Source organism: Protopterus annectens, chromosome 5.part1, assembly GCF_019279795.1.
Source record: "Protopterus annectens isolate FY-2018-M chromosome 5.part1, PAN1.0, whole genome shotgun sequence".
Classification (NCBI taxonomy): Eukaryota; Metazoa; Chordata; order Ceratodontiformes; family Protopteridae; genus Protopterus; species Protopterus annectens.
In genome coordinates, this window is record NC_056736.1 from 361,676,902 (window position 1) to 361,701,107 (window position 24,206).

At 40.0% G+C, this 24,206-nt stretch overlaps 1 protein-coding gene across 1 annotated transcript in view; it reads left to right on the forward strand.

The window, feature by feature from the left end:
* The window catches only part of APBB1 (amyloid beta precursor protein binding family B member 1), a gene marked incomplete in the record, with an annotated part of 1,507,904 nt that overhangs the window by 1,274,068 nt on the left and 209,630 nt on the right, over nucleotides 1-24,206 (forward strand). The window contains 1 exon segment of the mRNA XM_044073035.1: nucleotides 20,446-20,529. Coding sequence (XP_043928970.1) covers nucleotides 20,446-20,529 — 84 coding nt within the window.

Sequence of the window (24,206 nt, forward strand, 5' to 3'; positions counted from 1 at the left end):
TGAGGATAAGCTTAGTGAGATAGTGGTACATACACCTAGATTTGGCTATAGACGTAACACCAATCTTAAAGACTTACTATGTAAAGAAAAGGGTTTCCAGGGAACTAGTACTATGATGAGCAAAGCAGGAACTTTACCATGTGGTAATTGTAAAGCATGTTCCAGTATTAACAAGGATTCAACTTTCACACATCCAGTGGATGGGAGAAAGTTTAATTTTAAAGCTAGAGCGACATGCAGAACAACACATGTGGTTTACATTGCTGAATGTCAAAAATGTCCGTCGTATTATGTAGGGATGACAACTAACATGCTGAAGGTTAGAATACTACAACACCTTACCTGCATTAGGAATAATGTAGAACAGAATGCTCTTTACAAACACATAGAGAGGAACCCTACACACACTTTTTTGTTTAAAGCCATAGTTAATGTTAGGTTGGGTGCTAGAGGGGGGGATATCAAGCTATACACTGAGTCTTTGGAGTCCAAATGGATTATTACACTCACTTCTCATAGATACCCAGGTTTAAATGACAGGATACCTTTAAAACCTGCACTACAAAATAGGCGGGTAAATTATTAGCATTTGATTGGTTGAAGCTGCTTTTTAAATGTGTAATAGTATGTGTTTCATTGTCTGAAGAAGGGTTGGTGAACCCGAAAGCGCTTACAACAGTGTTGGTATTTGTTTTATTAAACTTTTATCCATACAGCGGTGTCAAGCCAGTTTTTTCTGTCTTTTGTGCTTCATTGTGGACTGGCAGACTTTGGCTGAGGCACGGAACATTTATTGCTTTTTGGATTTTACAAATGAGCAGCATTTAGCTGTCTCCATGGAGAAGGAAGTAAATGAGTCTGTTGAAGTGATGCAAATGGCAGAACTGGTATCAGGAGGGTTTGCAGATGTTCTGTTAAAAATAAACAAGTGAGATGATCCAGGTGACATTTTTGCTGTTTCCTGGGGTGGGATGGCATATAACTTTTTTGGATGCGCTGAGGATGGTAAGATGAAAAGGGGACCAGGTGATGTGGCAGCAGAAAATGCAGTAACTAAAACTTATGCAACAATGACAGCAGGCAAAAAAAAGGAGAGCAGCAACAAACTCTAAGTAAAACATTTTAAAAAGAAGAGAAGACCAGCTGTGAGAATAAGAACAAAACATGACACTGTAATAGCAGATATGTGTGATGATTTAACTATTCTGCATTTTAAAGATCAAGGAATTCTGTCTTTTATATATATTGTGACAGAGGCTTTTTGTGACTTAACATTTGAAACTGATGGACTGATGATGAAATTTCTGGAACAGTGTAATAAAAAGGACATTTATCCATGCAACAGCTATTTATTTTCTGGTAGTAACTTAAGTGTAAAGTTGTTTTGCAGTTTAGCACTGATGAACTGGAAGAAGATAAAAGATGCATGCAGGGTCTATGTGAAACTGTTGATAACACTGTGAAAGTTAAGAGATGAAAGAAATTTATGGAATGGAGGGTGGAAGTTGGAAGCTGTTTTGAAATGTGATAAACATGGTAAAACACTTGCCAAGTGTTATATTTGTGGCTGGTCAGAGAAGGGCATTAAAATACGTTTACCAGCCTAAATCATGTTTCTTTCTGAGGACTCTTGTGGTGTAATTAATGAGTGTGACAAGGTGAAATGTAACCTATGTGGGGAAGGGAAGAAAACATACACAATAAAGGACAACAAGAGTCTGGGGAAGAGAGTAAAATAGGGGAAGAAAAAAATATGAGGGGAAAATGGTGTGTGTGTGTCCAGGAAGAGAAGTTAGGAGAAGGAATTGATACTAATATTTGTTTTTCTAACCAGTGCAAAATCTGGTTCTGAGGATAACTGATTATGTGTACATAAACCCAAGAAAAATATTCAGTTGGGGAAAGAGTGAAAGTAAGAAAACGAACATTTAAAAATATTCCCCTTCAACTTAAAAATAAAGAAAAGCAACAACTTTAAGTTACTTTCAGCAAACACGAACAGTATTACTAACACTGTAAGGACAGTGATGCTGGAATGGTGTACTAAATGTGGTGTGGATGTTCTTTTAGAGGATGTAAGATTTCCTGTCAAGTGAAGAAAGAGAGCAAACAGAAAAATTGTGGGATGGAAAGATATGAAACTTGGGAAGTGAACATTGTTCTGGAGTGGCTGTGTTAAAAAAAAAAGTGAAAATACTAGATGTAATATTAAGGGTGGGAAGGTTAACTCTTCTGGACATGAAGTAGACAGAACATGTTTATAGAATTGTACACATATATAATTAGCGAGAAATGAGAATCTGTTTCATCAAATATTAGGCAATATGGTGGTTAACTTGAAGTTTGTAATTGCAGGGGACTTTAGGGAAAGGTAAAAACAAATAACAGGAAGTGATAAAATGCGGTAAATTAACTTGGAACAAAAGTCAGTGGACATACAGAAGAGAGGGCACTTGAATCTGAAACTGATTTTGTTATAATTGGAAGGTTTGTGGGTAGCAGATGGTAATACAGTTGTGATGGGTTTTTCAGACCATGTAGCATTATGGATGGAGGTGATAGAAGAAAGGGAGCATATTAAAATAGGAAAGGGAATCAAAAGAATAAATGAGAGAGATTAACGGATGAAATTAGAGAGTGGAAAGTATTGCAGTTAGGGAAGGATCGTATAACCATGAAGTGCTTCTTTAAAAACTGGTCTGAATGGTGGATTGAATTTAAAAAAGTATAAAACGTGTTTTTTTTTTTTCAATGTCAGGATGATGTATGAAAGGAAAAGAAAGTGAAATATGGGAAAATTTATAGAAATGTATTAGAAAATGTAGAGAATAATACAAGAGAGTATTATGATATAGAAAAATAAATATTTATCAGAAATTGAGAACAAATTAAGGCATTACTGTTTAGGCAGAAATTTTATTTACAAGGGTGAAGTGATGAGTTATCTGCATATTTGGGTTAAATAATAAAGGATGATATTAGTATAATGAGGGAAATTAAAAAGTAAATAAGAGGTAAAAAGAAAGCAAGAGCAAATTATGAGTATTACAGTACAGCATGTGGAAAACATGTACAAGAGACTGGAAAGTTAAAAAAAAAATCCAAAATGAGCAAAAGAAAAACTTGATAATAAATTGCTGTTAGTTAACTGAATGAAGTACTTAGGAAAGTAAATGTTGATTCAGTATTAGGCCAAGATTTTATAGGGTATGGAATATACAAGATATTAGTGGGTTGGCAAAGAAAATTTTGTAAATGTACAGAATGAGTTGTTGAAGGAAGGGTTTGTTTATGCAGAGTTATTAAAATTTATATAGAAAAAAGATGAGACTAGTCGCAAAATAACACAGATTATAAACGTTTATGAGAATAATACAGGGGAGAATGGAAGGAAAGATGAAGGATATTATGGAAGTAAGTATATATGGTATAAAAGGAAAGGGATGTCAAGAATTGTTATTGGTTATGAGAGAAATTTTGGATGATAAGTAAAAGAGAGGATGTGAAACTCATGGTAGGTGATATTAGCAAGACATTTGGTACAGTAGGCCATGTTGATGTTGGTGTTTCACTGTTGCAGTCATTACTCTTGGGTTATCCTGCTGGCAGGCCACCCTCAGTCGTCCAGAATTCCAAAGTCTAGGTCCGGCGTTGGTTGCTGTCGCCTCTTCCCTGACGTCAGTGCGCTAGGGGTATAAAAGATGCAGCCGATGCCATTTTCTTCAGTCTTTCTTGCCGCGCGGTGCCCGAAGCAAAAGCAGTTCGCAAGTGCCGGTCGGCCGACTCCTGAGATTTTCAAATCCGAATTTCAGAACCAAAGTCTTCATTAAAGCTAAGTACCCCGTTGGGGAAACTTTTTTCTTGCTCCATACCAATGTCAGAAAAAGTTAACAATTGTATTTCTTGTGGGGAAGCAAATACCTCATAAGGATTTTCACTCTTACTGTATTCCTTGCCTAGGCCCTGATCACAACGTTGCTAGCTGTCCATTTTGTGCTAGATTTAACCAATGCACTATTAAGCTTCGGTTCGATTTTGCACTTCATTACTTTGGCCGAAGATTTAATTATATAATGCCGTCGGACCAGCCGACAACCGGAGTTTATAAAAAACGCTAGGAGAAGGAAAAGGATAGGCATCCGAGGCCCAAAACCGACAACGAGGCCTCTGCTAGGCCAGTCGCCGGATGTTCATCGTGTTACCCTGCTGCAGTCATCACACTTGGGTTATCCTGTCGTCAGGCGGTCCCGCAGTTGGCCGGAATTCCAAAGTCTTGGCCCGGCGTCTGTTGCTGTTGCTTCTTCCCTGACGTCAGTGCGCCAGGGGTATATATAATGCATCCAATGCCATTTTCTTCAGTCTTTGTTGCCGCGCTGTGCCCGAAACAGAAGCAGTTCGCAAGTACCGGTCGGCCGACTCCTGAGATTTTCGAAGTCGAATTTCAGATTCGAAGTCTTCAATAAAGCTAAGTACCCCGTTGGGGAAACTTTTCTTGCCTCAGACCGATGTCAGAAAAAGTTAACAATTGTATTTCTTGTGGGAAGCAAATACCTCATAAGGATTTTCATTCTTACTGCATACCTTGCCTAGGCCCAGACCACGACATCACTAGTTGTCGTTTTTGTGCTAGGTTTAATAAGCGTACTATAAAAAGACGCTTTGATTTTGCACAACACTACTTCGGTAGAAACTTTAACTACACTATGCCTTCAGAGCAACCGACTACCGGCGTGCACAAAAAAACGCAAGGATAAGGACAGGCAGCCTAGACCCAAGCCAGACTCCGAGGCCTCGGCTGGTCCGGTCTCCGGTTCACCGGTCTTCAGTGAGGCTCCTACGCAGCCCCTGACTACCTCAGATCTGGAACCCGAGACTGCTTCGGAACTTTTGGCGGAAAGTACTAGGCCGACGCAGCCATTTTGTTTAGCCCCTACCGACGACACTGCTGCAAAAGATGTCGGTCCTGCAGAAACACCTTCGGTTTCTGAAGGAGTCTTCAGACCGACTACTCTCACCCTAAAAACGTATCCTAAGACTAAGACTCCTATTAAACCTAAAAAGACTGCACTTCAGTCCCCTGTTCAAGGCCCCATGCCTAAGAAACAGATGCTCAAAATGGCTGAAGATTTGATCTCTTTAATCAGGGGTTCCCAACCCCCTCCCGACAAAAGGCCTAGACAACAGGAAGATTATGCCTCCTCTGAACAAGTGTCTATTTACTCAGGCTCCTCTGAGGACCAAGATTATTCCTTCTCCCCTTATGAAGATTCTGATGCTGAGGATTCTATTCCCTCAGCTTCTCCTCCTGAAGACTACTCTTTTGGGGAAACTTTACACACTATGAGGGAACATTTTCACTGGGAAGGTAAAAGGCTCAGAGAGTTTCTTTTACTCCTCCAGCACAGACCACTTGCCACCCCCCCCCCCCCCCCCAGTTTTAGACATTGTGGATTATGTTTACTTAGAATCCAGTTTGAATCCAGATTCTCTGCCTTCTGCTCCGGCCAAACCAGACAGATACTGTAGAGTGCCTGATTCCCACAAATTTCTTTATAAAAGTCCTGTTGCTGATCCAGAGACTATCTCCCAGGGTCCCAAAGGGGCTAAGGCTTCTATGGCAAAAAATCCTGTACCCTCTGAAAGGGACTCCAGAGCACTAGACAGGTGGGGGGAAAAAGGTTTACATCCAAAAATAAACCACAGTCAAGAATGATGAAAAAATAGCGTACACTCGTTTATTATCCGCTTTCGTCCACAGACTTCATCAGATTAAAATTCATCTCTAAAAACAGGATATATATACACCAGTAATGATCAAGTAGTCATTAAATAATTAACATAATTGATAATTAGAAAGATTTTTAAACAAACAGTGTTTAAGAAAAACATGAAATGATATCTGCATTTTTATTGACTGACAAACCTCTATATTTTAAAAAACATTTCACATTTATGGTGTCATTCAAGCCCGGTGGTGTATCAGATTTTAGTTTGATCTGCCACAAAGTCTCACGTTGTTCTATATAATTTTTAAACCCCCCCCCCCTCTGAGATCAGGATATACAATTTCCAAAACTGAAAAAACAAACTTCTTAAAAACAAGTATATTTTTTGATTTCTACAACAGTATTGCTGTAATTGGCTCTGATACAAGGAACAAAATTCAGACCATAACTCAGTATTTTTAACTCATTTTCACTAAAACAATAGTTGCTTAAATTAACTAGACCAAATTTATCATTAACACAATTTATGTCTCGTCCCCCGAAGATCCTGAAGCTAGAAAAGTCCGGCTTCTTGTTAAAATGGACTGCTTGTTTCCCTGATTTTTCTTGCTGAAAAAAACAGAAGCAGAACCTTTAACAGCTGTAACACCAAAGGTGTCGTTTATATCAGTTTGTGTTCTGGTTGTTCTGCTTTTTATGTGGGGATGACGACTAGGCATCTTAAAGTACGCATTAGAGAACATCTTTATGCTATACGTCAAAAAGATGCTACTAACGCCTTGTACAGGCATTCAGCTAGTTGTCTTATTTTTAAGAAGTTTGTTTTTTCAGTTTTGGCAATTGTATATCCTGATCTCAGAGGGGGGGATTTTAAAAATTATATAGAACAACGTGAGACTTTGTGGCAGATCAAACTAAAATCTGATACACCACCGGGCTTGAATGACACCATAAATGTGAAATGTTGTTTAAAATATAGAGGTTTGTCAGTCAATAAAAATGCAGATATCATTTCATGTTTTTCTTAAACACTGTTTGTTTAAAAATCTTTCTAATTATCAATTAAGTTAATTATTTAATGACTACTTGATCATTACTGGTGTATATATATCCTGTTTTTAGAGATGAATTTTAATCTGATGAAGTCTGTGGACGAAAGCGGATAATAAACGAGTGTACGCTATTTTTTCATCATCCTTGACTGTGGTTTATTTTTGGATTTTATCATTTTGCTTTTTTGGTTTTTGATTTGAAAAAGGTTTACACCTCAGCCACTCTAGCTATGAGGGCACTAAACTGCCAGTTTCACATGCTAAAATATCAGCAATTTCTAATGTCTCAGTTAAAACAAAAAATGAGCACACTCCCTCAACCGTCTGAATTGGAGGAAATGCAGGATCTGTTGCATGCAACTGAACAGGTGGGCAAACATACTTTACAATGTGAGTTTGATTCTTTGGAGGCTTCCTGCAGAGCAGCTGTCACTGGGTCTGTTATATGTAGGCATGCTTGGTTAAAGGAACAAACCTCTGCCTGATCATGTTAAAGCAAAGCTTCTAGATGCTCCCTTACAGCAGGATGTTCTTTTTGGAATTAAAGCAGAAGTCGTCTTAAAGAAAATGGAGGATAAGGCAAAATCTATGCAGACAGTCAAAGATTTCCTACAGATACAGCCCCCTCACTTCAGCAGAAATTGGCCAACAAAAAATTGGTCCTTTCCAGCTACTGACAGGCCACAGAGGGGTAAATACAGACGTCCAAGAGGCAGAGGACAACCACAAGCCCAGTACAAACCTCGACAGTGGGGGCACTGCAGCACAGAAAGGAGAAGACAGGTCCCAAACTATCAGAAGGCAAACTCAATGACTTTCACCTCATCTGGCCAAGCAACACTCTCTTGGCAGCCCCCTTGGGAGGAAAACTCGCACTTTTTTCAGACAACTGGCACATTGTCACAAAGGACAAATGGGTCCTAGACATAATTTCACGAGGATACAGATTCCATTTTCACACCTTGCCAATGAAAAGAGGGGTGCCAAACCTGCCACAAAATCAATTTGGAGGAGGCACAAAGACAAATTACAGCTCTCATGGACATGAGAGCCATTCAACTGGTACCTACTCGAGAGCAAGGCCAAGGATTTTACTCAAGACTCTTTCTAGTTCCCAGAAAGGACAATGCCTGGAAACCAATTCTGGACCTTTAAATTCTAAACACCTTCTTGCAAGTACCCAAATTCAAGATGCTAACACTAAAGCAGCTTCTTCCCATGTTGGGCAACAAAGCATGGCTAGTAACGTTGAACCTCAAGAAGGCATACCTGCATGTCCCTATCAAAGTTGCAGAAGATACCTCCATTTCATTGCAGGTTCAACCCATTACCAATTCTCTGCACTGCCCTTTGGCGTATCTACTGCGCCCAGGGTCTTCACAAAATGCCTGGCACCAGTAATTGCATATTGCAGACAAAGAGGAATTCAAATATACCCATACCTGGACGACTGCCTCATCCAAGCAGAAAGCAAGGACATCCTCTTACAGCATCTGGCTTTTGTAAAACATCTTCTAAGTTACCTAGGGTACACAGTAAACGAAAATAAATCAAAACTAGTACCCTCACAAAATATGACATTCCTGGGTGCCAGCTTGAATACAACAGCCCAGAAGGCTTATCTGACGCCAGACAAACAACTACAACTGACTCAATATTTCAAAACAATGGCAACAAAGACCCAACTACCTGCAAGAAAAATTCTGACGGCCTTGGGCTTCATGGCATCTTGCATACTACTAATACCATTTGCAAAGCTGCATATGAGGAAATTACAGTGGTACCTAAAAAGCGTATGGTCTCAACACAGCCACAGCTTGGACACAATGATATCTCTTATTCCCTGCCTACAACAGGAGTTTTTATGGTGGTCACTGGCATGTCACCTCAACAAGGGTCAGCCTTTCACCTTACCCCCAGCCAGGCAAACTATGACAACAGATGCATCGGACTACGCCTGGGGGGCACACATGGCAGGACAGTGCGTACAAGGCGTATGGACTGCAGATCAAAGGAATCTGCACATCAATCAAAAAGAGATGTTAGCTGTACAGAATGCTCTGACAGCCTTCAAGAGTCTATTATATCCAGGACAATTTACAATAAGGGCAGACAACACCACAGTAATGTGGTACATAAACAAACAAGGTGGTACATACTCCTACCCTCTATGCAGGCAAGCAATGACCTTGTGGAACACAGCTCTGGCTTACCAAATTCAGTTACAAGCTCAATTCCTGCCAGGAAAAAAGAACACATTGGCAGACGACCTCAGCAGAAACATCATGGATCCCCACGAGTGGAAACTGGATCCACAAGTATTTGCAATGATAGCTCAAAAATGGGGCCTTCCAGACATAGACCTGTTTGCCAGTCCTCAAAACTATCAACTAACAAAATTTTGTACAAGGACACTTCACCATCAAGCTTGGAAAGTGGACGCACTCTCATTCAGTTGAAAAAACCTGACAGTATATGCCTTCCCTCCATTGCCTCTCATCACAAAGGTGCTTCTCAAAGTCAGAAAGGAGAGACCACGACTGATACTCGTAGCCCCAGACTGGCCACCCCAGCACTGCTATCCACTATTGAGGAATATGGCCCAGGGCCCACCTTGGATTTTACCACAAATTGCCCATTTGCTCACACAGCAAAACAATCAGATTCTTCACAGCAAGCTAAAAGCCTTAAATCTGGCTGCATGGCAAATCACCTAAACATCCAGCCAGCTCCTCTTTCCCAAGCAGTTATGGATGTTATTCTGGAAGCTAGGAGGCTCAGCACCAGGAAGGTCTATTCGGACAAATGGAACAGGTTTTGTGCCTGGAACCAAGCTAAAGACCAAAAGACACTTCAGCCTCACATGCCTCAGATTTTACAGTATTTAACTGAGATGTTGCACAAAGGACTTTCTTTTTCTTCCATTAAAATCCATGCATCAGCTATTTCAGCCCACTACAACACGGAACCACCTTTATTTTCGCATCCACTTCTAAGGCAGTTCCTCAGAGGGGCAAAAAACATTAGGCCCCCCAGGAGATCACCTACACCAACATGGGACCTAAATTTTGTTCTGGAAAAACTTACGCTACCTCCCTTTGAACCAGCTTTCTCTGCAGATCTACAGTCCTTATCATGGAAGACTGCTCTGCTGCTAGCAGTAACTTCAGCTAGAAGAGTCTCAAAGCTGCAGGCACTAATGGCAGTGGAACCTTTCCTCATTTTCCATCAAGACAGAGTTTCTCTACGAACTAATCCTTCCTTCATGCCTAAGGTGGTTTCCAGTGTGTCTTTAAATCAAACCATTCACTTACCCACCTTCTTCCCAAACCCACAGAACAAAGGAGAAAGACTCCTGCATTCCTTGAATATTCACAGGCAACTTCGTTACTACTTGGATAAAACTAAGGCTTTCAGGAAATCTGACCAGCTCTTTGTATCCTATGCTACAGCTTCACAAGGGAAAGGTATATCAAAACAAACCATTTCCAAATGGATAGGACATTGCATTCATTTTTGCTATACCCACCATGGAAAACCATTTCCTGCTACCATTAGGCCCCACTCTACCATGGCAACAGCTACATCTACAGACTTCCTCAGGGGGGGGTTCCAACCAAGGAGATTTTGGAAGCTGCAACTTGGAGTTCAATACACACCTTTACCAAACACTATCACTTACCAATTTACTCTAAGACTAGGGCTGGCTTCGCCACTGCAGTTCTGCAGGGCCTTCTAGCCTCCTCTAACCATCTATAACTCCTCCACCCATCCATAGCTTTGGGATTCTACCTAAGTGTCATGATTGCAGCAGGGTAACACGATGAACATAGTACAGTTTTGTACCTACCATAAATGTAGATGTTCAAGTGTTCACCCTGCTGCAGTCCAGGTTACCCTCCCTCCATCCCCTCTGATCTAACTGGCTAAATCTCTACAATGCCTTCCTGATGTATTTGCTTATAGCTGGAAGGATTTTGTGTTTGTGCAAAAATTACTTAATTTGGTACTAATTACTGACCACCTTTTTGGGGGCACCTGACATCTGGGGCAAGAAAAACTGAAGAAAATGGCATTGGATGCATTATATATACCCCTGGCGCACTGACGTCAGGGAAGAAGCGACAGCAACTGACGCCGGACCAAGAATTTGGAATTCTGGCCGACTGCGGGACCGCGTGACGACAGGATAACCCAAGTGTGATGACTGCAGCAGGGTGAACACTCGAACATCTACATTTATGGTAGGTACAAAACTGTACTTTCTCAGTGAGGCGCTTTCGAAGCCGCTGGTGCCCGCTACGTCAGAGCCACAGGCCACTTCCAACTCCCACGTGGAGCCGACTGGATCTCTGGATACTCAAGGTACTGGACACTATGAAATCATTCCCTCAGATGGGTCCGGAGCCGCTGAGCAGGCATCGGCTTCTGAGGGTGTCTTCAGACCTACACAACTATATATTAAGCCATCTTCAGCTTCAAAACAAAGACTAAAGCAGCTCTAAAGACAAAGAAACAGGTACAGCATTCCTCCTACTCAGACTGCCTAAAAAACAGATGCTCAAAATGGCCGAAGACCTAATTACTTTGATCAGGGGTTCCCATCCCCCTCCTGATAAGAGGCCTAGGCAAGAGACAGAGTATGATTCTTCTGATCAGGTTTCTATTTCTTCTGATTCCTCTTCTGAACAGGATTACTCCATGCTTCCTTTTGAGGATTCTGATGCTGAAGAATCCATTCATTCAGCCTCTCCTCCTGAGGATTATTCTTTTGGGGAAAGCCTGCATACCATGAGGGAGCATTTCCACTGGGAGAGCCAAGATTATTCTGAATCTAAGAAAAGGCTCAGAGACTTTCTGCTACTTCCTCAGCACAGACCCCTTTCTATTCCACCTGTTCTACACATTGTAGATGATGTATTTTCAGAGTCCGGCCTGTCCCCTGACTCTCTACCTCCTGCACCTGTTAAGCCATACAGATACTACAGGGTCCCGGATTCTCATAAATTCCTATATAAAAACCCCACTGCTGACCCAGAAACTATATCTCAGGGTCCCAAAGGGGTTAAAGCTTCCACTGCAAAAAACCCTGTCCCTCTGATAGGGATTCTAGGGCTCTAGACAGATGGGGGAAAACAGTCTGCACTTCTGCTACTCTGGCTGTAAGGGCTTTAAATTGTCAGTTTCATATGCTTAAATATCAGCAATGTTTAATGTCACTGCTTAAACAGAAATTGTTGACAAATACTGAATGTTCAGAGAACAAGGAATTGCAGGATTTATTGCATGCAGCTGAACAAGTGGCAAAGCATACTTTGCAATGTGGTTATGATTCACTGGAGGCCTCTTGCAGGGCCGCTGTTACAGGTTCTGTTATTAGAAGGCACACTATCTGCCTGATCATGTTAAAGCAAAATTATTAGATGCACCATTACAGCGTGATACTTTGTTTGGTACTAAAGCAGAAGAGTTGTTGAAAAAATGGAGGATAAAGCAAAATCCATGCAGACAGTCAAGGATTTCTTACAGGTACAGCCACCCGGGTTTAGCAGGAACTGGCCTTCTAAAAATTGGTCCTTTCCAGTGTCAGACAGACCACAAAGAGGCCAATACAGTCGTCCCAGAGGCAGATCTCAGCCCCAAGTCTCATACAGGCCTAAATAATGGGGTGCTCCTACCTCCAGAAGTGGAGAAGACATATCACAGCCTTTCAGGAAACAGTCCCAATGACTTTCCTCTACCAGATCCAAGCACTTTTCTTTTGGCAGCCCCCTTAGGGGGAAAACTAGCACTTTTTTCATTATATTGGCAAATGGTTACCCAAGACAAATGGGATCTGAACATAGTGTCCCAAGGCTACAGGTTCCATTTTCACACTCTACCTAGGTCAAAAGGTATGCCAGACCTGCCACACAATCAATGGGCAGAGGCACAAAAACAAATTACAGCCCTCATGGCCATGAGGGCCATTCAGCAAGTACCAGAACAAGAGCATGGACAAGTATTTTACTCCAGACTCTTCCTAGTACCCAGAAAGGACAAAACCTGGAGACCAATACTGGACCTGTCTATACTAAATATGTTTCTTGAAGTTCCAAAATTCAAGATGTTGACTCTACAGCAGCTACTGCCCATGCTGGGCAAGAAGGCTTGGCTCGTAACTTTGGACCTAAAAGAGGCATACCTGCATGTCCCAATCGGACAATCTTGCAGAATATACCTCAGATTCATAGCTGGCTCAATGCATTACCAATTCTCTGCACTGCCCTTTGGCTTATCTACTGCGCCCAGGGTCTTCACAAAATGCCTGGCACCAGTAATTGCATTTTGCAGACAAAAAGGAATTCAAATATATCTCTACTTGAACGACTGCCTAATTCAAGCAGAGAACAAAGACATTCTTCTAAAGCATCTGGCGTTTGTAAAAAGATTACTAATTGGCTTAGGGTACACAGTAAACGAGAAGAAATCAAAACTAGTGCCCTCTCAAGAGATAATATTCCTGGGTGCAAGCTTAAATACAACTGCCCAGATGGCTTATCTCATGCCAGACAAGCAAAAGCAACTGACTGCTTACTTCAAGAAATTGGCAACAAAAACCCACCTATCTGCAAGGAAAATCATGCAGGCCTTGGATTTCATGGCATCCTGCATTCTACTAATTCCATATGCCAGACTGCATATAACAAAAATACAATGGTATCTAGAAAGTATTTGGACTAAGCATTGACACAGTCTGGAGACAGTAATTGCACTCATTTCCTGCCTGCAACAGGAGTTTCGATGGTGGGCAGAAGCCTGTCACCACAACAAGGGTCTACCATTCAGTTTACCCACAGCCAGACAGACACTGACAACAGATGCATCAGATTATGCCTGGGGGGCCCATATGGCAGGAAAATGTATTCAGGGCACATGGCCCGCAAACCAGATGCATCTTCACATCAATCAAAAAGAGATGCTAGCTGTTCAAAATGCCCTGACAGCTTTCAAGGACCTGCTTCACCCAGGACAGTTACTGATAGACAGACAACACTACGGTCATGTGGTACATAAACAAGCAGGGAGGTACACATTCCTGCCCCCTCTGCAGACAAGCAATGACCTTATGGGACACAGCATTGGCTTTTCAAGTTCACCTGCAAGCACAATTCCTGCCAGGAAAAACAAATACTCTGGCAGACGAACTAAGCAGAAACCTCATGGATCCCCACGAATAGAAACTGGATCCACAAGTCTTCAGCATGATAATAAGGAAATGGGGATGCCCAGACATAGATCTATTTGCCTCCCCTCACAACTGCCAATTGCAGAGATTTTGCACAAGGATTTACCACAAGCAAGCATGGAAAGTGGACGCCCTGTCCTTCAGCTGGAAAAATCTAACAGTATATGCTTTTCCCCCACTGCCTCTCCTTCCCAGGGTACTCCTAAAGGTCAGACAAGAGAAGCCAAAAATTATACTGATTGCACCAGATTGGCCACGCCAGCACTGGTACCCAATCCTAAAGAGCTTGTCTCAAGGTCCCAGCATTGATATTGCCTCAAACTTCTCACTTGCTGACCCAACAAAACAATCAGATCCTGCACAGCCAACTCAGGACCTTAAATCTGGCAGCATGGCGGATAATGTAGCCGTTCAGAACACTCCTCTTTCAAAAGCTGTTATGGATGTTATCTTGGAGGCCAGGAGGCCCAGTACCAGAAAATCTTATGCAGAAAAATGGAAGAGATTCTGTGCTTGGAACAAGGCATTGATACGTGTACCAAATATCCCTCAGATTTTACAATACCTTACTGAGATGCTGAACAAAGGCCTTTCTTTCTCATCAATTAAGATTCATGCCTCTGCCATTTCAGCCCACTACAATACGGAACCACCTATCTTTTCTCATCCTTTAATAAGGCAGTACCTCAATGGGGCCAAAAACATTAGGCCTCCAAGGAGAGCACCAATTCCGGCCTGGGACCTCAGTTATGTTTTGGAAAAACTCACACTGCCTCCTTTCGAACCAGCATCAACAGCAGATATAAAATTCTTATCCTGGAAAACAGCTCTGCTCCTAGCAATAACCTCTGCAAGGCGAGTCTCGGAGTTACAAGCACTAATGGCTGTGGAACCTTTCATCATTTTTCATCCAGACAGAGTTTCTCTGAGGACAAACCCTACATTTATGCCTAAGGTGGTGTCCAGTGTGGCCCTCAACCAAACCATTCACTTGCCTACCTTTTATCCAAATCCACAGAACAAAGGTGAGAAAATTCTGCATTCTTTGGACATACACAGGCAGTTACACTTCTACTTGGACAGAACTAAAGCTTTCAGAAAGACTGAGCAACTTTTAGTGTCATATGCTGCAGGATCACAAGGAAGGGCGATCTCAAAACAGACTATTTCTAAATGGATAGGTCATTGCATCCGCTTCTGCTATTTTCAACATGGCAAATCAGTGCCTAAGGGCATTAGGCCTCATTCCACCAGAGCAGCAGACACTTCAGCAGCCTTCCTCAGAGGAGTACCAACCAAAGATATCTTAGATGCTGCAACTTGGAGTTCAGTGCACACCTTCACAAAGCACTACCACTTACCTCTTTACTCTAAGTCCAGAGCAGGCTTTGCCACTGCAGTTCTGCAGGGCCTCATAGCCTCTCCTAATCCTATTTAGCCCAGCCACCCATCCTCAGCTTTGGGATTCAACCCAAGAGTAATGACTGCAACAGTGAAACACGAACATAGTACAGTTGTGTACCTACCATAAATGTAGATGTTCAAGTCTATTCACTGTTGCAGTCCAGGTTACCCACCCTCCATCCCCCTTTTTCTTTGCTGGGACTTATTTGCACTTCTATGCTACATAACCTATTTGGTGTATTTGCTTGTAGATGAAGAAAATGTTATTTTTGTGCATGCAGTTTTATTGGCATATTTTTCAGCCTACCAATTTGGGGGCACCATCTGGGGCAAGAAAAACTGAAGAAAATGGCGTTGGCTGCATCTTTTATACCCCTGGCACACTGACATCAGGGAAGAGGCAACAGCAACCGACGCCGGACCTAGACTTTGGAATTCTGGCCGACTTAGGGTGGCCTGCCAGCAGGATAACCCAAGAATATACTCAACATCAACATTTATGGTAGGTACACAACTGTACTTTTTGTGGGTTGTTATGGAGAAGTATGCAATACGTAATTGAATTAGGTGAGTGTGTATGTAAGCATATCAAAATAAGAGAGTTGAGAGTGTTATCAAATGGGTGGCTGAGTATAGAAATACACATGGTGTGGTATAAGACAAGGGTGTCCCATGAGTGGAATATTGTTTGTACTGGTAATGAATGCAATAGTGAGTGAAATAGCTTATAATGAAAGGTGCTAGATATATGACGCAAAAGGAGTTGGTTATTCCAGTAGTTTTAATGGGTCAACTTCAAATGAGTGAACGCTCGTTTGAATGAAACCCATATAACCGAGACCAAGTTACCTAAACTTCAAAATAACGAAATGTTACAATAACAAAACTCAGAAACACGAAAACAGTTACCGACCTGCAGTCAGTTGCAGCAGTAGATAACTAGATGTACATATGCCCTTTTCTACAAGGTAGTGCGATCTTAGAGTTGGTTTATTTAAGTTACAGAGGGTATGGGGGGTGCAAGGGGGGGCTTGCCCCTCTGCAAAAACGATGTACATACTTTTTTGTGCTGTTTCTTTAAGGTGTTGTGGACTTATGGAAAGGGTTACTAGTAGGATGGTGGTGTAGTGGTATTTGGTAGTTTTTTTTTTTTTTTTTTTTTTTTTTTAATGGAAGGTGAACGCTATCTGGCAAATTTGTTTTTTGAGATTTTGAGTTTTGTTATTGTAACATTTTGTTATTTTGAAGTTTTGGTAACTTGGTTTCAATTATAGGGGTTTCGTTCAAATGAGCATTCGCTCATTTGAAGTAGACCCATTTTAACATACTCTGAAGATACAGTTATAATTGCTAAGAACAAAATGGATGAAGGAGGTGTTGGATTATCTGAGTGGCTGTTTAAAGGAAATGCGAATGATCTTCAGTAAGGATAAAAGTAAGGGTTTGTGTGGTGTGAAAATTGGTTTATGTATTTTTCAGAGAATGAGGTGTCTTTGCTAGGGAAAAAAAATGGGGAAATGATGTAGTTATGATGCAATGGAAGGTTTAATAAAATAAATAAAGAAATGTCTTGTGTGGAGAGGGTATAAATTAGCATTCAGGAAAAAATTTTTATCTGGCGAATTCTGTATTAATGGGGAACATAGCGTATATGTCAAATGCTTATATGATCCCACAAAAATATAAAATGGAAGTTGTGCAGTTGGTGTTTTCATTCTTATGAGGTTCAAGATTAAACCCAATTAAAAAAAGTGTGTTGTGTGTGAGTGAAGATGAAAGGATATTATTGTTACTAAATCCACTTTGTTCTGCTTCTTTAAAATTGTAAATAATAATACAGTGGATAAAGGAATAGAATGAGAAATTAATAGTAAGCATGTTTAAATAGAAGTACAAAGAGTTCTGGAAGATGATGATGATAAGAAAAAGAGAAGAAGAAGAATATGTAAATGATGAAATTAAACATCAAGAAAAAATACTAATATGAAAAATAAAAATTAATGGTTTACTATGGTTTTAGCGATCATAACAGTGTTGTATCGCTAAGTCACTCGACCTGAAGGTCTCCGAGAGTTCTGGGAGATGATGACAATAAGAAAAAGAGTAAAAGAATATGTAAATAAAGAAGTTAAGCACTATAAAGAAAAATACTAACATGGAAAGTAAAAATTCATAATTTACAATTGTTTTAGCGGTCATAATGTCAAATCGCTAAATCACATGACCTGAAGGTCGTAAGATGAGAATGCCAGTGTCCACTTGTTTGAACACCCAGACTTGGCCCTCACCCCCTTTCTGGACCCACTTGTTCCTGTGCCTGCGCAAGTCAGAAGATTCGATGTTCAACATTGTTCGAACAAGTGGGTATCAAAATACTCATCTTGCGACCTTCTGATCGCGCGATTTAGCAGTTCAGTATTGTAATGATTGCTAAAACCTTGGTAAACCAAGTTGATGATATAGAGATAGCTAGAAGTATGTAGTGTAAGAACATGATTAAACAATATTATGGAAATCCATGTGAAAATTTACCAGAAAAAGTGACTGAAACCATTAAAGTCAGGAAAAGGGGGGTATACCAAGATAATAGTGTGAGGATAAGTAAGTTACCAGTAATGGTAGAGGTTGGGATTGGATACCTCCTGGGTGGACCTAATAGTAAGGCAATTGCATCTTCCTGATCCGCTTCTGCTGTGGCACCTGGACTAGGCTTCTTTCACAGCCAGGACAATGAAGCTCTAAAGATGGTGTTGCTCGATGACCATATTATACCACTGCATTCTTATGTTTCCGTGGAAAGGAGTTGCTGAAGCCACTGCTGTGGGTTATACTTTTAGAAGGTGGGACAACTTTCAGGCTACTTGTAGGCAAGATATCCTGCAATTTAGGACAGCATTAGTGAATATATTTGAACATCTATATTTATGGTGAGTTTCTAACACATTCAACTCATTTTGAAGCATTACTGTGCTGCATTAAAGGGCACAGATAGTGTGGCATGAGTTCTAAAAGTAAAATATTTTTGAGCAAGTTTTACACAGTTATGTGTCTCAGTTTTTTTGTAAGATAAAGCTGTCAGTTACAACTCCTAGTTTAGTGACAGCTTTTATACCTCAAGTGTGTGTGTTTGCATGTGAAGAGGCCTTTTAGTATTTGGACTACAAACTGACAGCCTTTGAAAAAACTGCCATTCGGCTGCTTTATTTTTCTGAGTATTTACAGCTACTATGAGTAGGTTAGAACAGCACTCAGAATAATGCAGATCAGGGAATTCAGGCAAAAATGAAAAGTATTCTGGTTCCAAAAGCTGTGTAAGATCATAAGATGCATTTTACTCACACTGCTGCTGTTCTGTCTAAATGGGAGGGAGAAATGCCTCACTTCCTCGTGTCTGGCATATGCCATACAAAAGGGGCTTGAATGGATTCTAGGAACCAGAACACAAAACACTGAAACAGGGCTACATTATTATGGCATGTTTAAACCACTCTGTGGTGAAACATACGCAAGCAGTAATACCAGACAGGGTCTGTGTTAATGTGTAATTAATACCTGCCCAGGGGTGTTGTGAGGCCCAACGCCGCAGGTGTCAAATTAATCAGAATTCAGTATATAATGAAAACACTTCACACTGTGTTCTAAGGTGGAGTTTTCTTTTAAAAGATTAAGAGAATTGATAATCACTTAAAGTAAAGACAATGCACACTACACAGCATAGGCTATATTAATTCTGCAAAAAGTTAGAGTTTTGGACATTTTGAAAGTGAGAGAGTCTTAATACATGTTAGAGAGAATTATACTTGTCTGCGGAGTTGCAGCTTCTGAACTTTAAGCCACAAGGCACTTGAGACAGATCAAGTATGAGACCCTTCAGCTGTTGCAGTTTGCACTTAACTGTAAAAGTGTTGACTTTTGAATCAAGTCCATAGAAGTGAGGCTGTGCATCACTTATACTATAAGTATTTCTATTAAAGTTCACATTTTTACAGCAGTCCATATGGGTAATATCCTTATGCAAATATTACTTTCTGCACATGTACCATGGTGTGTTCTGAATAATCTTGTTGCTGTTTGTTTACACTAATAGAAGTACAGGAAGTTCATGTATGCATAGAACACTAGGAGGGCCCAGTCAGTAGCAGAGCTTTAAGTAATGAATTGAAAATTATATGAATGTGCAGGATAAGACTTAGATGTGTAGTGCGCCATCCAGTTAAAAGCAGCAAGCCTTCTTCTGAGTCTAAAACCATTGGTAGTTTTGTTTTCAGTTCGTAGCTCATGCATACCTCTCAACTGTACAGATTTTTGCAGAATGTCCAGATTTTTGCCTCATATTTTTAATCGGTTTCCCATAAATTTGTGGTTTTCTGACAAATCATTAAGGGTTGAAGTCAGAAAATAATGACAGATATTTGAGTTTCAGACTTCATGCTCTTCAAAAACTGATGCTAATGCTCAACCTGTTGTTCTATCAATGTTCAAAGTTTGTAAGATCAGTATTTAAAAAGTGTTCCTGTTTTTGGGCCTTTGCCCCCCCCCCCCCCACACACACACACACCATTATTTATGGCTTTGCCCAGATTTCTTGCTCTAAGACGCTGAGAGGTATGAGCTCACGTTACACCTTTGTAGTCTCATTTTTTTTCCAAACCTTAATTTTATAACTGGTATTATGTTTTTGAAAACTTTATGTATTGTCCAGATTGTTTTGTCCTGCCAAGTGATCTCTATTGTTTGGAAATTTTTGTCTTCTATTTAATATGTAGTTTTTAAGTACTGCTTCCTAATGCCACAATCAAACTTGTGTTGTCAGGTCATGATTAATTATTGGAAGACATGGAGCAGACCTTTTTTGTACAGAATAAAACAGAAATTGAAGAAATAGCAGCAGATCTAAAAAAAAGATGCATATAAAATATGTATTCTAGTGGGAGTTTAGCAATATCGCAGGCTTGTTAAAGGTTATTCTGTAGCTATTGTCAGTTCATTAAAATGTGTGTTTATATTGCTTTTTAATTTTTTACTTGTTTTACAGTTGAATTTCCAGCCCCAAAGAATGAATTGGTTCAAAGATTCCAGGTTTATTATATGGGACACTTGGCTGTGAGCAAACCTGTAGGTATGTAACAACCATTGAAATTGTTCTTGAGGTATCAGTGCGATCTGCTTAATATTTTAAACATTTTTTTTTTTTTTTTTACTTCCAAGCAACCTGGGTGCCCTAGTGACTTGAATGAGCTTTGAATGCTGCAGCATTTGCTAGACATTGTTCTCCATGACTGTACCAAGCATGATATTGCAGCTCTGCACACATGGCAAAAGCCCGCGCAGACACAGGAAAGATGTGCATATGTAGTATAGAAGGTGCCCTGGATGAGATGCAGGCTGGACAACCAGCACTGTCAGGTGGCAGCAGCAGCACAAATCTTTGCACTACAATGGCAACCTAGCTGTATGCATGTCCATTACAAATAGTCCAGTTCTTATTGTCTGTATACCATGTCCATTTGTGGACTATAAACCCTCCATCTTATTAAGATCTAAGGTCATAAACCGAAATGTTATTGTTGAACTGAACTCTTTGCTAGCTGTCAACCACATCTGCAGTACACATTGATATTTTTTATTGCAGCCTTAAACTCACCCCCACCCCAACATGCACTGGTGACCAGAAGCCATGTAACACTACAAAACACTTCTATCAATGAACAGCTGCAGTTAACTTGAATCTCAAGATTCCTGTTGTTAATTCATACCAAAGTCATACTTATTGTCATCGTCTGTCATGAATTTTTTTCAGGTGAGACTTGCGCCTCATTAACCATGAAGTGTGTGTTCTCCAAACTTTAAGCCTGTGTGTTTTCTGGTATAAAAGGTATTCCAGACTATAAAATGGTTGTGAATCATTCCTTTAATCCTTTACTGTGGCACATGTCCCTTGTCAGTAATGAAATTCTTCTGCCATGTCAGCCTTTATATTTGTTTGAGTCATGCCTATATATTAAACATAGTTCATTACTCTTGATTCGTACCAATTTACAGTTTTAATCTGTTTATACTGCTCACCAGAATCCATGTGCCTGTTTATTCCAGACCCATACCATTTGTTTTCAGTAAAAACTGTACTAACTGACCTTATGAGACACACATTTTAGTTATGAAAAATATGTAACTGTAGTAGTAACTCATATCCCCTGTTTGATGAGTAGTGTTTGAAAAATGTTATTTTATTTTACATTTATTTGCTGGGAAAGTCCAACTGGACAGGCTGTCCATTTTCGGCAGAGGCCTGGGAGAAAAGCTCCAATATGTTTATACTAGTATGTGAAAAATGGCAATAACACATTACAGTAAATGTACATGAGAAAAGCTTTGCTTAATGCAACCTAAAATCAATGCTGTACACAGTAACAGGAATTACTTTTAAAGGTAGAGAAACCGAGTAAGACAGTGCACTTAATACTGTAAAAAAAAAAAAAAAAACATACATTATTACAAGTGATTGCATTTTGAGGTGCTAAAAAACAGAGTTAGACATATACATGTTAAACTTGAATAGCAGAGTTTTTATTGATGTATTTATTTTTATTATTTATTTGACATTTGTTAACTGTGTTGGTCCAGCTGAGCTGTAAGGCCCTTTTTCAGTGGAGACCCAAGGAGAAAAGGTGCAATTGATAGAAATAATAACATTCTATGATGACATTTTATAAATGGATAAAAAAAAAGTGTTAAACAATAAAAGTTTGAAAAATTATATACAATATTAAGAATATGAATTATATACAATATTAAGAATATGAACACACATGAACAGCTAGTAGTATACAGAATTTGTGTACATGAACAAAAGGGACAAAAATTACAAAGAAATATAGGTTTATGATGATCAGTGTTGAAAAACAAAAGTACCTGGGGTATACAGCTTGGTAGGACAGAGTGGGTTGTTCAAACAGGGTGTAAGCACCAAGGTTGAGATATATATATATATATATATATATATATATATATATATATATATATATATATATATATATATATATATATATATATATTACACACACACACACACACACACACACATGTTGACAGTGCTCACAATAAATTGAGTTGTTAGCTTAACCCGGGTCAGAAAAGGTACATATCCATGAGCTACATAAATAGGATTTGGGAAGATTTTTGAAGTAAACTATACTGGCTGTGGATCTTATGTTTAGAGGCAAGGCATTCCAGATGTTTGCAATGTAGTTGGAGTACAGGGAGTCTCCTAAACTATTCTAACTTCTTGTTATGTTAATTAGCGATTTGTTATTGATTTGATGTAAGCGTTAGCTTGAATAGTGATTAAATAGGCCTTGTAGGGCTGGAGTTTTTCAGGTTGGTAAGTATCTGATGGGCCATTGTGAGCTCATTTTTCTGTAACAACGATGAAAGGGATTATCTGCAGTAGCCATTCATACTTCCACTGTAAGTCTTGTTACTAACTGATGACCTTTCTGTCATTCATGAGTCATACATGCATACATCTGGTCATGAGTAGCACCTGTTTTTAACCATGCTGTGAGGAAAATACATTATGTCTGTAGCTGTCTGCGAGCTGTACATTCTTATGCGTAATAGTTGTCAGCTGTAAAACATGACCACTTTTTGTGGTGATTTTTTCCCCACTGTTGTCTTAGACTAATGTCCTGAGCAGAGCACATTTTCTCCTTAATATTTCTTCAAAAGCCATATTGCTTAAAGACGTCAAAAAGATGTGTGTCAGTCTTCAGTGCTTACTCTTAGATAACAGTACTTGTTTAATAAACTGCCTTTTTTTCAAACAATAAATCTTTGAGTGTGAGGAATGCAGATTTTAGTCATAATGTCATATTTTATTTTCAGGGTTGTGACAATAGGAGGTACTGCCAGCCATGCCAGGAGAAATAGGGCAGTGGATTTGTAACATATGCCAGAACAGCTAACTGGAATTTTGTAAATAATTATATGTCATTTGTATATCAAACCAATTTGTATAGATGCTTGTGCTGAAAATGTATTTGTGAAGTTTGCTTGTGTTAAAATGTATCAATTTACTAAGCTGGGCATTAATCCCTACGTCACTCGATGGGTTGCCAACTGGCTTACTGACAGAACCCACACTGTAAATGTAGCTGACTCCAAATCCATCTCCAGACAAGTGACAAGTGGAGTACCTCAAGGTTCAGCCCTGGGACCTCTCTTGTTTGACATCTACTTCTCTGAAGTACAGGCCAACACTAAGGGACTCTGGCTAACAAAGTTTGCAGATGTCTGCAAACTGGGAGCCATTATTGAATCCCCAAATGATGTGGATACTCTACAGTTGGGAAGTGTTGATTGAGAGCTCAGTGTCTGTTATTCTAAAAGTGTATTAGTTCTGGTTTAAGCACTTGGGCTTCAGGCCAGTTATTTTACATTAAGAAGGTTCGTGGTCTGCACTCTTGTGGGAGGAGAGGCTGGATTCTGCCCTTCTGAGCTGGGAATTTCTGGTTAAAGGCTTATAGTGCCTGCATATTTGAACTGTTTCTTACTGAAATTGGTACACCTTGTTTGCTGTAGCATAGACTAGATCCAGGCCTGCAGAATATAGCTTTGTTTGTATGCTTGTTATTTCCCTGAAACGCTAATTCCACCTAAAACGCGGCTTTTCAGCGCTTCTGTGGATCCCTAGTGATATCTGCATTGCTTACTGTACTTATTTCCTTGTGTCACTTGAAAGATAGTTACTGATGTCCTTCAAGGATGCATCTGCAGTCATCACATATGGGTTGTCCT